This window comes from Cynocephalus volans, chromosome X, assembly GCF_027409185.1.
Source record: "Cynocephalus volans isolate mCynVol1 chromosome X, mCynVol1.pri, whole genome shotgun sequence".
Lineage (NCBI taxonomy): Eukaryota > Metazoa > Chordata > Mammalia > Dermoptera > Cynocephalidae > Cynocephalus > Cynocephalus volans.
The window spans coordinates 150,741,361-150,754,616 of record NC_084478.1 but is presented as its reverse complement, the minus strand read 5'-3'; the positions used below and the strand labels follow the sequence as shown (position 1 = coordinate 150,754,616).

The window sequence follows — 13,256 nt, the reverse complement described above, 5'->3', positions numbered from 1 at the left end:
GAGTAGTATTCCATTGTGTGATATACCACATTTTCCTCATCTAGCCGTCCATCGATGGACATTTAGACTGGTTCCAACTCTCGGCTATTGCAAATAGTGCTGCAATAAATAAGGGAGTACAGGTATCCCTACAACATGATGATTTCCATTCCTCTGGGTACATTCCCAGCAGTGGAATAGCTGGGTCATATGGTAGATATATCTGTAATTGTTTGAGGAACCTCTGTACCATTTTCCATAAAGGCTGCACCATTCTGCAGTCCCACCAACAGTGTTTCTTTTGCTCCACAACCTCGCCAGCATTTATCATTCTCAGTCTTTTGGATATTAGCCATCCTAACTGGAGTGAGATGGTATCTCAGTGTGGTTTTGGTTTGCATTTCCTAAATGCTCAGTGATGTTGAGCATTTTTTCATGTGTCTGTTCCAGCCTCAGATTTAGACATTGGTATTTATTCCTTAACCCAGAGCCTTTATAGTAGCAGAATTAACATAATTAATCACTTCTTATAAACCCCACTAAGAGGATTGAGCTTAGAGAAAGTTAACTACTGCCAAAAGTAAGAATCCTAGGAGCTTTCCTGTCACGTAGACCTCCCCCTTCCTTTTAATGCTACTGATGACTTCCCATGATATGAGACAAGGGCTCTGCTAGGGAACATCAAGAAAGCCTTCAATAAGAGCAGTGGCACAAACTCTCCTTTGTTTCTTAGGATTTACACTATGCCAAGCTAGAGAATTTATTCTTTATCTTACTTTTCCTGAAGAATGTTATTCCTGAGAATTCTTAGGCAGAGTAACTGTGTAAATCTAAATAAGGGACATTTTACATATTTCCAATAACACTGAAAGCATGAAACATTTAATGCCACTGTGAGCACATTTTATAAACAGAACTCTGAATTACTGCAGTTACATTAGTTCACATACACATTCTATTGTACTTAGCCCAGGAAAAATCTTCTAACCCAACCAGTTGGATCACCAATGCATCCAAAAGTCTAAGCAACCAAACTGGCTTTTAATACAAACAAGAATGGGATGCTTTCATATTTTGCCCCAGGGCCAAGGGTTATCAAGCCATCGATTTTGAACTGTACAATAACCTTCTATGTATAATGAATCCTTTACAGCTGTGCTCATTTTAAACAGAACTTTGAGAGAGGGGATCCTCGTTCAGAAAAAATTTCTAGGACATGAACATCGTAAAATATCTTAAGAAAGAGTACAGACTGACACTGCTATCTAATGGAAATACAGAGCAAGCCATATACATAGTTTTATATTTTCAAGTAGCCACATTAAAAAAAGTAAAAAGAAACAGATGAAATCAATAATATAATTTATTTAACTCAATATATCTATAATACCATATTTTACACTGTTCAGTATAGCATCCACTCACTAGCCACCTTTCAAGTACTCAGTAACCACACATGGCAGGTGGATGCTGTGCTACAGTGTAAATATAGCCAATCTCCAAATACGAATGACTTGCATATTTGAAGAGCTACGCTAACTTCCACTGCCACCTCAGCCCCTCACCCTCTTTGCTGGAGCCATTATCGTGTCTCTGCCCTTCACTGAAACCACCAGTCCACGCAGAGTTGTGAGAAAGAAGAGGGGAAGAATGTGCTTTTAACAATTCAAGTTGGAAATCCAAACCCATTTCCCAGTAGAAACAATAATAAACACCATAGTTCTATGTCTAAGTGATATTAAGGCTTAAGAAGGCTTTCTTGGGGAGGGAGATCTGAGAACGTAATCACCATTTCCAACACTTTATCCAGGAGGTAATGTATTCCAAGCTCCCAATAGGCAGACAAAGGGACCGCCTGGATCTCTCATTTACACTCTAAGTAAAAGGAAACCAGAGGCCGTGTTTACGAAGAGTTTTTCATTTAAGGCTTAAATTTAAAAAGTTGGTTTCTTTCTTCATCCCCCACCCCTACAACCCCTATAAAGAGGGTCCTTCAATCTTGCCCTTCTCTAGAAAGCACATATCTCTGAGATGTGGTACAGCTGCCATGTTTCGTCACTCTGTGAAACTGAGAACCCTGTGTTCTGAGCAATTCTAATTATCTTCCTGAAGCAAAGGCAAACTGAAAATACTTGTCCTTTCCTTACCTGTGCCCTGCCCTCTGCCACCCCCACTCCCACCCCAATCCCAACCCAAGGCCAGAAGTTCTCAAGTAACCAGCACTAATGCAAAAGTAGGTAACTTTAACTACAACATCTTCTGGGTCTTTCCCACCTTTTGCTCTCCCCTCCCCCAGCACACTTCAACTGGCTGCTTCTACACAACAACAACCAAACAGGCACGCAGACAAGCCCATTTCTCTTCAAATCTACCTAATGCTTTTAGTCCCAGAAGAAATGTACAAACCCTAGGGCCGGCCTGTGGTTTACTCCGGAGAGTGTGGTGCTGATAACACCAAGGACACAGGTTCGGATACTATATAGGGATGGCTGGTTGGCTCACTGGCTGAGCGTGGTGCTGAAAACACCAAGCCAAGGATTGAGATCCCCTTACTGGTCATCTTTAAAAAAAAAAAAAAAAAAAAGAAATGTGCAAACTCTAGCTCGTAGGTTTCAAAGCCCTTTTGCAGTCCAGACTCAAGTAGCTGCAATCTTGACCAAAACTGAATTCTTAGAGTCCTGCGCATCCTTCCTCCCTCACCTCCCTGCCTTGATTCGATGTCAGCCTTATCTTTCAGAAACACCATTTTGATAATATCACAACAATGTTGATAAAGTCAGCCCAGTGGTTACCTGCAGGGGAGGGAGGGCTTGCAAGAAGATGCAAGAGGCATTTTTTGAGTTGATGGAAATGTTCTATATCTTGGCCTGGGGTGGTGGCTACATGAATGTGCAAATATAAAAATGTATCAAGTCAGCAGGATTCATATATTTTACTGTATATAAATTATACCTCGATAAACAAAAGGAAGAAAGGGGAGATGTCTACATTTATCTTATAAAAAATACAATGTGATTCCATTATATTATAAACCTGAACCTATATGAAAATGCTAGCTGTAATAAAAATTAAACATATCAAATTAATAGTGATCACCCTTTGGGGAAGAGTTGTGGAAATAGGAGGGGAAGAGGGACTGAGTAGCTTTCACATTTATATATTGCTTGAAATCTTTTTTTTTCCATTTATTAAGTACCTATTAAAAATCTAGACACTCCCTTTGGTATTAGGGGTACAAATATAGAGTTCAAATACGTGCCCTAAAAGAGCTCACGTTAGTGAGGCCAACATGAACACTAATACTCACCATATAACATGCTAAATGCTATGTAATTAAGGTACGGACAGAGTGTTAAGGGATCATAGAGGGAGTTGTTACACTGGAGTAGGAGTGGGGCAGGGAAGAGGGGCAAGAAAACTTTTCTGAATGAAGAATGAAGAGTTGAGGTATGTTGGGCCAACCAGTGTGTCCCAGGCAGAGGGACCAACATAAGCAACACAGAAGCAAGAGGCACAGGGTCTTTGGAGACACATCTATGCCTAAGTTAAAATTCTAATAAATCTCTGTAACACATAGCACTAAAAATGCTTGTTTACTTCCTAAATCTGTAAGCCAAAATTCTGCCTTTTTGTGACACATGTTGATGAAGGCATGCAGACACCAGTAAGCAAAGCTAGCCACGGGATGCGAAAAAGAAACACTTAAGGGAAAATTTTGCATGTGTTTCAATTATTTCTAGAAAAGTGATTCCATTTTATGTTAAAATAATTTCTTTCAATAAAAAAGAAATAATTTTGATAAAGTAGCTTCCAACATAAAGCTATTTTTAATACTTACATTAGTACAAAACCCAGTCTAACAGCTTACTTTCTTTCAAGTTAATAGTAGTGACAGGACTACCTCTCCTATTCACTGAATAAAAGGAAATTATGATTCATAGCAAAACAAAACATGCAAGACAGCAGAACCTCAGCCAAGACTATTAAGAACTATTATAAAACATACATACACACCACTTTTAAAAACCGTGTATTAGTCTTATAAGGAGACATTGGAAATTTTAAAATTTTAAAATTTTGCAACACAGTGTTTCATCCTAGCTGTGTGTACTAAATATATCACTGTATAAATGTAGTGTTAACATTTGTAACACTAAGTATAAAACCTGTCCACAAAGCAACTTAAAACAGATGTAGCACACAACGTTTGCATTTCATATGCTTTTTGTATGGTTCCCAAATAAAACTTAATTCCATTCATGCAAAGCAGACTGCAAGTAACAGATATGACTAATTTTAAAAGAGCACACAGCTACGTACAAAGGGGTATGCAGTAAAAAGTTACTAAGTCTTTGGTGAAATACTATATTCACATACTCAACAGTACACATTAGTGAAAAATTCCAGTCACAGTAACTTTTCACAAGATTTACTGTCAGAGCTTGTAAGTGGATATACTGGGAATAGTTGCATGCCTATTAAGAAGAAATCTCCCAACTAAATGCACAACTCATGCCCTTACAACACCAATAGAAATGAATCTTCTAGAAGAAAATAAAATTCATTTTGCAGTGTTTAGAGTTAGATATAACTAAGACCTGAGAAGTAAGCAGTTATTGTGAGAAGAGATAAACAGTGGCCCTCCAATCTTAGAGAAAGTGAAAAATACACTCACATTATTCTGCAGAAGAATAAGCTACCAATAAAACCCTATCTAACATCACTTTGCTGAAAGGACCTCAGGCTCCTAATGAAGAGTGAAGTTTTAAGTAGGAACTAAGATGCCTGCTGACAATCAAAGAAAGCCCTGTTTGATAATCAGTGTGACAGAAAACAGACATTTACAGCTCCCAGTTATTAGCAAGTGAAAGACTAGACTAAATTTTAAGAAAAAATCACCAGATGTTCTAAAATTTCAGACCTTCTGATCTGGCTGGATGCGAAAAGCAAGAGAACAAACAGTTAGCACATGCTGAGTGGAGGGTTGGGGGCAGGCAGAAGACAGTGACTGAAAAGAGACTCAGAAAAAGAAAATGCTACCAAAATATGGCATATCATTAGTAATTCAGGAATAAAGAGCAAAATGACAAGACCATCATTAAAATCGTTAACCTTTTCCTGGAATACATAGTTATTACCTAAGAGTAAAATGAAAAATCTCAATAACCTTGGAAAAGCATAAAGACTAAGAAGAAGATAACCAGTAATTAATAATTAAACATATTACACAAAGTACCTTCCTATACCTCACCTACATAAGAAAAAAGATCGAACTCAACTTGGAAGAATGTTTTTTGCTTTAGTGAAAAATGTAGTATATAAGATGGCAGAATAAAAGAAGCTAAGAGATGAAATTTCCACTAAAAATTAAATTCAACTTTTTCCCTCTGTTCCATAGATGTATCTGGAACCTCTAAAATATCATGGATAAGTGACACAGCTTGTAAAAACTTTAAGTATGAAGACTATGTGGCAACCCAGAATAATTCATGGGATAAAACAGATGGAAAAAGCAGAATACAAAGTAATAAGTGCACAGTGATTATAACGCTAAGTAAAACGATGCAATGATGGTTAAGAGCGAGGTGAAACTTTTTTCCTTTCCAAAGATTCTGTAAATCTTGCCATGTAATTTTTTTTTTCTTCGAGTGATCGTATGTGCATATTTTTTCTTTCTCTTAGGTACATGCCCAGGAATAGAGTTTATGTTTAACTTCGTAAGAAACTCTATGTAGTTTTCTACAATGATTGTAACATTTTATATTCCCACCAGCATTAAATGAGAGTCGTAGTCTCAAAATCTTCACCAACCTGGTGTTGCGCGTCTTTTTAATTTCAATCATGTCAGTAGATTTGTAATGGTTTCTCACCATGTCTTTAGTTTGTATTTCCTTGAAGACTAATGATGTTGAACATTATGTGATTATTGGCCATTTGTATACCTCTTTGTGAAATTTCTGCTTATATCTTTTACCCACTTTTGACATAGTATTAAGGTAAAAGAGACACAGAAAGAGAAATATACTCACCTATGAGAGAGCGAGGCACAGAAAGAGAAATCTCTCATTTGTGTGTGTGTGTGTGTGTGTGTGTGTGTGTGTGTGTGTGTGTGTGTGTGTGTGAGAGAGAGAGAGAGAGAGAGAGAGAGAGAGAGAACACCAATAATGTGTTGAACTTTCAGAAGGAGAGAAGGGAAGTGTGGTTACTAGAGATGGGAAAGGGGGAGGAGGAGGGAGCTTAGCCTGAAATTGGTTATTGGACAGAAGGAATGATTACGTTTTTTAATGATGAGCACGCTAATTATCCTGATTTGATCACTACATTACACACAGGTATTGATATTCAATACTGCCCCACAAATATGCATAATCAATTATGTTTCAAAAACCAACCAAACAAAAAAGATGTTAAGTCAAGGGGAGAGGAATAGTCTTTTCAACAAATGGTGCTGGAACAACTGAAGAATCATACAGAAAAAAAAAATTCTCAGACATGACAACACTATTAACAAAAATTAACCAAAATTGATTCGTATATAGGGATCCGAACCTGTGGCCTTGGTGTTATCAGCACCGCACTCTCCCAAGTGAGCCACGGGCCAGCCCTACAAGACCTATTTCTAACAAAGTTTATATATCGAGAAAATATAAAGAACTCCTTTAACCCATGTTAAGTTTTACAGATTAGAAACTATTTTTAAACTATCAGTCTTGGCATTCAGAAAAAAGGCTAAGTAAGTTTTTTTAAAGAAAAAAACGCACACTGCTTTGTCCTTTTTACTTTTATCCTTTTTACTACTTCAAATTAAGAAGCAAGTCTTCAAATCGCCACAATGCAAGTGGTGGGTTATCTGTATTAGTAGTCAAAGGGCGTAGACATTCAGACTTAGGAATGTCTACATTTTCTATGTAGAAAAAAATGATCACACCCTTTTGGGAAACTGACGCTTCTAAAAAAGCTTCTGGCATTTTGGAAGATGTCTACTTGCTCATCTTTTCTAAATAGATAAATCAAAAACTGAAAACAAATCATCGAAACCAGAACAGTTTTAAGGGGAACCTACTAATCAAAGTGTTAAAAAATTAAAGTCTCCCTTTGGTTTCCTTATGTCTGAAGGAACACTCTGTTTAGCGAACTATTCAGTTTGCTAGGTTCCATTCATTAAAGCACCTCACTCTACTGAAACGGATTACAACACATCCAGTCTAAGCCTCTCAGCACTATTAAGATAATTAAAAGTCTAGCAAAAGATATCAAGGATTATGGCAATTTTTTTTTTTTTTTTAAATTTCAACTTGCAAGCAGGACTCTTATGCAGGTTGATTTAACAGTTTGAGTTCTATTTTATCTGGCCACTGCAGGCAAAGCAGTTCTTTATCTCCTCACCACAGGAACATACATTAACACCCCCCCCCCAAACAGAGACGAAGTCCTCCCTACTTTTCTCCTGGAGGTTAGAACCCTGTGAATCAAATCATCGAATTTGACTATTACAACTGCTCACAGTCCAGTCCTTTCCTTCCTTTCTTTCTTGTCCCTGGACAATCCCCTATGTGGCTAACACGAACCTAATTTGCGATGTAAATAGGTAGGCCGGGTCCCTAAAAAGCTCTGCCCCTAGTGGGTTCGGACTTGTAGCCCCTCCCCCCACCCCACTACCCCCCGCCCCCACCCCGCCGTGGCTTCCCCGGGCTCTGCGGTGAAACAGTAACAGTCGCTAAGGGAACCGAGCGCGGGCTGAGCCTGCCCAATTCCGGAGCAGAAACGAAAGGAGCTTCTCCGGGGCTGGGGGTTGGGAGGCTCGCCCCGCGGACAGATTTCCGATTGGGCGGGGGTGGGTTGCAGGCCACCGAGTGCGAGAGCAGTCGTGGGGTCTTTGGAGGCCGGCGGCTGGCGCTGCCACGCTCTCAGCAGGAAGGGGAGGGGAGCGGGAGGAAGAGGGGGAGAAGCGGCGGAGGCGAAGGAGGGGGAAGGAGGAGCCGGGCTCGGGGGAAGCCCGCGCGCCAGTCCTCAGCGCCTCGGGTGGAGTCGCACGCTCCGCCCGCCCCCGGGCCGCCGCCACCGCCGCCGCGGGGTGCGCCCCGAAGGGGCGGGCCCGCCTCGCAGCCTCCCCCCCGGGTCTCGGGCCCTCCTTTCCCTCTCCTCCCTTCCCTCCCTCCTTTCCATCTCAGCAGCGCCCTCAGTCTCCCTCTTGCTGGCTCATACAAAAGCAAAATGTCCGCCATCTTCTGAGGCGGCCGCGGTCGTCGCGCCACGAGCGCGGGGCTCCTGCGGCTTCGCCCCGGGGCTACCTCTCCCCGGCCCCTCGCCCCTCGCCCCGGTGCAGCCGCCACTCCGAAGCCGCTGACCGCACCGCTTCGCCCGCCCTCTGCGACACCCCTGCCCCCCACCGCCCGCACGCCTCACAGGGCGACGCCGGACCGCCTCGGGCGGGGGCAGGGGGGCAAGCAGCCCCGCCAACTTGCTCCCGCTTCTCCCCACCACTCCCCGTTGATGGCCCCTTTACCTTGATGCAGTACGGGGATTCGTCGTAGGTGACCAGCATGTACCTGTCTCCGCGGCTGGCCGGGTCCCGGGCGCGCAACTGCGGGGCGAGGGATGACGGAGGGGGTCGCGTAGGAAAGAAGGGGGGCGATGCAAACGTTACAGAAGCACCTAAATCCACCCCCCCCAATCCCTCGGTAGCACTCCCCTCCCTTCCCTTTACCTTCAAAAATAACTCCACAGCGCCTTTGGCAATGTCCAAATAGGAGGTGCCCAGGTCTGTGCGCTGGTTCATAGAGGCGGACGTGTCTATGAGGAACAGCAGGATGGGCATCTTCCCCTGTACCTCCGGCTCCGCTCCCCAGTCTCCTGGCCGTTTTGCCCTCACTGCCACGTACGGCCACCCGAACCCTCAATTCTTCGCAGAGCCAGGGGGCAGGGAGCAAGAGGAAGAGGGGGAGATGGGACGGGACGGATGGGACTGCTCTTGGCCTCCTTTCTGCAACGCCACCTCCTCTCTCTCCAAGGGAACTTGGAAGTGTGAGCGTGTGTAGCCCTCGGGGCCCTCCCCCTTCCTCCCTTCTCCTGCCACCACTACTGCCGCCGCCGCTGCCAGGACCACTGCCTAAGCATCCGTCCGCGCTCACTAGAGCGCTCGCCCCAGACTGAGGGCCTTCTCTGCTCACCGACACACAACTTCTGTCTGCTCACCTACCATCGGCACCATGTGACCAGAACCCACGCCATTGGCTGCCAATTATGTTTCATTTGCATATTCATTACATGACAGGGCAAGGGGAAGGACTTGGGCGAACCCTGGGAGTTGAAGTTTGAACCCAGGCAGGGGATAAGGGGAAATGTTAAAGACCCTCGCTAAGATTCTCCTTTAATGGACTTAGAAACAGGATGATTACTTGGGGTGGTTTGGATGGATCTTTCTCTTGTCTTCAAAGATGGTGACTTGAAAAGGAGAGTGAATTTGAGCACAGTCGTACAGAAGTACAGAAGCAGATGCCTAGACAGTCTGCACAGAAAACGCTTTGCTGACAGCAACCCATCAATCCTGCCAGTGGCTAAGACCCAAACACTTCAGAAGCGGCAAACTTCTTTCCTGGCAGGACCTACTCGCATTCCTTTAGATCCCTCCCCTCTCTTCATCGGTTTCTGTGAGTCAGTGGCTGGCCTTGTATTCCACTTATATCTATCTACTTAGAAAAGAAACTAAAGCTTAAACAATTGCCTAAACTGGCCTTTTGTATGCACAGGATTCAGTTTCACTGAGTCTTTGAAGCATTCGCCTGCCTGTGATAATTCCACCACTGTTATGTCTGAACAGCCTTAACACATGGGAGGTTTGCAAACCTAGATTCTGATTCAATTCATGTTTATCGAGCACCTATGAAGTGCCAGGCACCTGCAGTAGCCTCTTTCAATCTTTGAAATAGGAGAGGATTTCAAAAAGTTTATGGAAAATTAGAATTAAAAGAAAAATAAAAAGCATAAACTTTATTGCTCAACATAAGCTCAAGACACCCTTTTGTAAGCAATGACACCAGCTGTTTTAGTCCATTTCTGTTGCTTATAGCAGAATACCTGAAACTGGGTAATTTATAAAGAAACAAATTTGTTTCTTACAGTTTTGGAGGCTGGGATGTCCATGGTCTGGGGAACACATCTGGTGAGAGCCTTCTACAGTGAGGCACAGTGTCACATGGTGAGAATGGACTGAGCAAGTGAGCACTCACTCTCCTTATAAAGCCATTAGGCCATCAACCCGTTACTTCATGAATGGATTGATCCAGTCACCAGGGCAGAGTCCTCACAATCTAATCACCTCTTAAAGATTCCACCCTTCAGATACCATAATGGGATTTTTCACCCTTTTAACACTGTTACAATGGAGATTAAGTTTCCAATACATGAACTTTTGGGGAGGCATATTTGACCCCAGCCATTTAGTCCATCCCTAAAGAACTGAGTGTCCTGGGAATTTAACCATGTTAATGTAGTCCATCTTTACATTATTAACTGAAGAAAAATGGGTGCCCTTTAAAGATTTTTTAAGAGGAAACAAAAAGATGTCAGAAGGAGGCAAATCAGTACTGTACGGTGGATGCCTAATGGTTTACCATCGAAATTCTCACAAAATTGCCCTTGTTTGATGAGACAAATGACCAAGAATATTGCTGTGGTGGAGAAGGACTCTCTAACGAAGCTTTCCCAGGCATGTTTTTCTGCTAAAGCTTTTGCTGACTTTCTCCAAACACTCTCGTACTAAGCAGATGTTATCATTTTTTGGCCCTCCAGAAAGTCAACAAGCAAAATGCCTTGAGCTTCCCAAAAAACTGTTGCCATGACCTTTGCTTTTGACTGGTTTGCTTTTGCTTTGACTAGACCACTTCCACCTCTTGGTAGCCATTGCTTTGATTGTGCTTTATCTTTAGGATCTTACTGGCAAAGCCATGTTTTATCTCTTGTTACAATTCTTTGAAAAAAATGGTTCAGGATCTTGATCCCACTTGTTTAACATTTTTATTGAAAACTCTGCTCTCGTCTGCAGCTGATCTGGGCACAACAGTTTTGGCACCCATCAAGTGGAAAGTTTGCTCAACTGTAATTTTTCAGTCAAAATTGTGTAAAATGAGTCAATTGAGATGTCTATGGTGTTGGCTGTTGTTTATGCTGTTAATCATTGGTCCTCTTAAATCAAGGCAAAAACAAGATTTTTTCCTTACAAATTAATGTGGATGATTTGCTGCTGCGAGTTTCACCTTCAATGTCATCTCTTCTTAAAACAAGTTTACAAAACAAAACAAAACAAAGAACAAGTTATCCATTTGTAAACTACTGATTCCTCTGGAACATTGTTTCCATAAACTTTTCATAAACCATCAATGATATCACCATTCTTCCACCCAAGCTTTACCATAAATTTGATGTTTGTTCTTGCTTCAATTTTAGCAGAGTTCATGTTGCTCTGATAGGGGCTCTTTTCAAACTGATGTCTTGTCCTTCTTATTACCTCAAACTAGATCCTGTTTAGACATGTTATAACAAGTTAGTATGTATTTATTTTAAAATCCATGCACAGATTTTTCATAATATGCATTTTCCATAAACTTTTTGAAGATTCCTTGTAATTATGGTAGATGGCATTATATTCAATTATCAGTATGTTTCACATCTGACTCTATGCAAAGGCTTAAGTAATTTTAAAAGATAGAAGTATGTATTCCTAGCAGTATGCTATGCACAATGTGGAATCATGGGCTTTAATGAATTTACAATCATAGAAAAGAATAGATGACATATATATGTATATGTATAATATATTCATTTATATATTCTGTGTACACATTCTATATATGTAGGTCCTATGTATTACATGTGTTCTATATATATTAGATATATACATTCAATAACATTTTCAGAGAAATAAGATTTCATAAGAGGTCACATGACAGTATTTGAATCAGGGACAAAAAGCTATACAAATAAAAAGTGCTATGGAATCAACGATCCAGTGTTCTAGAAGTTCAGAAGATTTCATGGACGAGGCACAAAGGGGGAAGGGAGGGAATCTGGGTTAGAAGGAATGGTGTGAACAAATATTCAGCCTAGAGATTGTGCTATGTATGGCACATTTCAGGACAGTCTAGTAGAATGTAGGGTATTAATGTTCAAATAAAGATGAAAAAGACACTAGAAACCCTCATTTCCATTCTGGTACAAATATTATTGGAGAAAGGCAATGCCTACATGGGCTAGCATGCAAAAAGTACAGGACTGACGTGTGTGGGCCAGTGTGTTGGTTTTCTATTTCTGTGTAACAAATGAGGACAGATTCAACAGCTTAAAACAACACATGCATATATTATCTCACAGTTTCCATGAGTCAAGGGTCTGGGTTTAGCTGGCTGGAGGCTGAAAATATTCATATTATATTTTAATTTCATTTTTCCATGAACTTTTTGATGTACTCGTGTGTGTGTGTGTGTGTGTGTGTGTGTGTGTGTGTGTGTGTGTGTGTGCACATATGAATAAGGACTGCTGAACCATGATATGCCCCAGTTCACAACAGTATTTTAGGATAACATTTTAAAAATCTCCTTTGTGGGCCGGCCCCGTGGCGCACTCAGGAGAGTGCAGCGCTTGGGAGCACAGCGGTGCTCCCACCGCAGGTTCAGATCCTATATTGGCATGGCCCGTGCGCTCACTGGCTGAGCGCGGTGCGGGCGACACCAAGCCAGGGTTGCGATCCCCTTACCGGTCACAAAAAGACAAAAAAAAAAAAAAAAAATCTCCTTTGTACTTTCCTCTCAACTTTTCTACAATGAGTGTGCTTTACTTTTATAATCAGAAAGAGGCAATGTTAAAAATTACCTGCAACATACTCAAAAAAAGTCCTTCCAAGGTGAATACTACTGAAACAGTTTTCAAAAATGACTTATCAGGATTAGGGAAGCACAAAATAGTTTTAGTCATGCAATGCTCCATTGGTTGAAGACATGCAGGCCCTCAAGTGTGTCCCTCTGGGGAAAAGATATTCTCCCCATACAGGTGAATGACTTCTAATGTTTTTGTTTTTTTTTTTTCCTAACAGGACGTTATTGATTCTTTTTGGCATTAAACTCAAATGAAATTGAAATGATGTAAACATAGAATCTGAAAAATATCCATGTCTCAGTATAAAATGCAGAAATGACAATACACAAAAAATAACCATTTAGTGCACTTAATGGGCTTATTCAGATGAAACCAAATCTTAAGCTGTCAGCATGAAGCCTCTCTTC

General features: G+C 41.5%; 1 protein-coding gene across 6 annotated transcripts in view; it reads right to left on the bottom strand.

The window, feature by feature from the left end:
* The window catches only part of INTS6L (integrator complex subunit 6 like), a 53,910-nt gene extending 45,113 nt beyond the window's left edge, over positions 1 to 8,797 (bottom strand). For all 6 annotated transcript variants that reach the window (XM_063083745.1, XM_063083748.1, XM_063083743.1 and 3 more), the window contains exons 1-2: positions 8,687 to 8,797; positions 8,486 to 8,563 (exon numbers count right to left, since the gene is read on the bottom strand). In XM_063083745.1, the coding sequence (XP_062939815.1) occupies positions 8,486 to 8,563; positions 8,687 to 8,797 (189 nt within the window). The remainder of the gene's footprint in view (positions 1 to 8,485; positions 8,564 to 8,686) is intronic.
* Between the last annotated feature and the right edge of the window lie 4,459 nt (positions 8,798 to 13,256).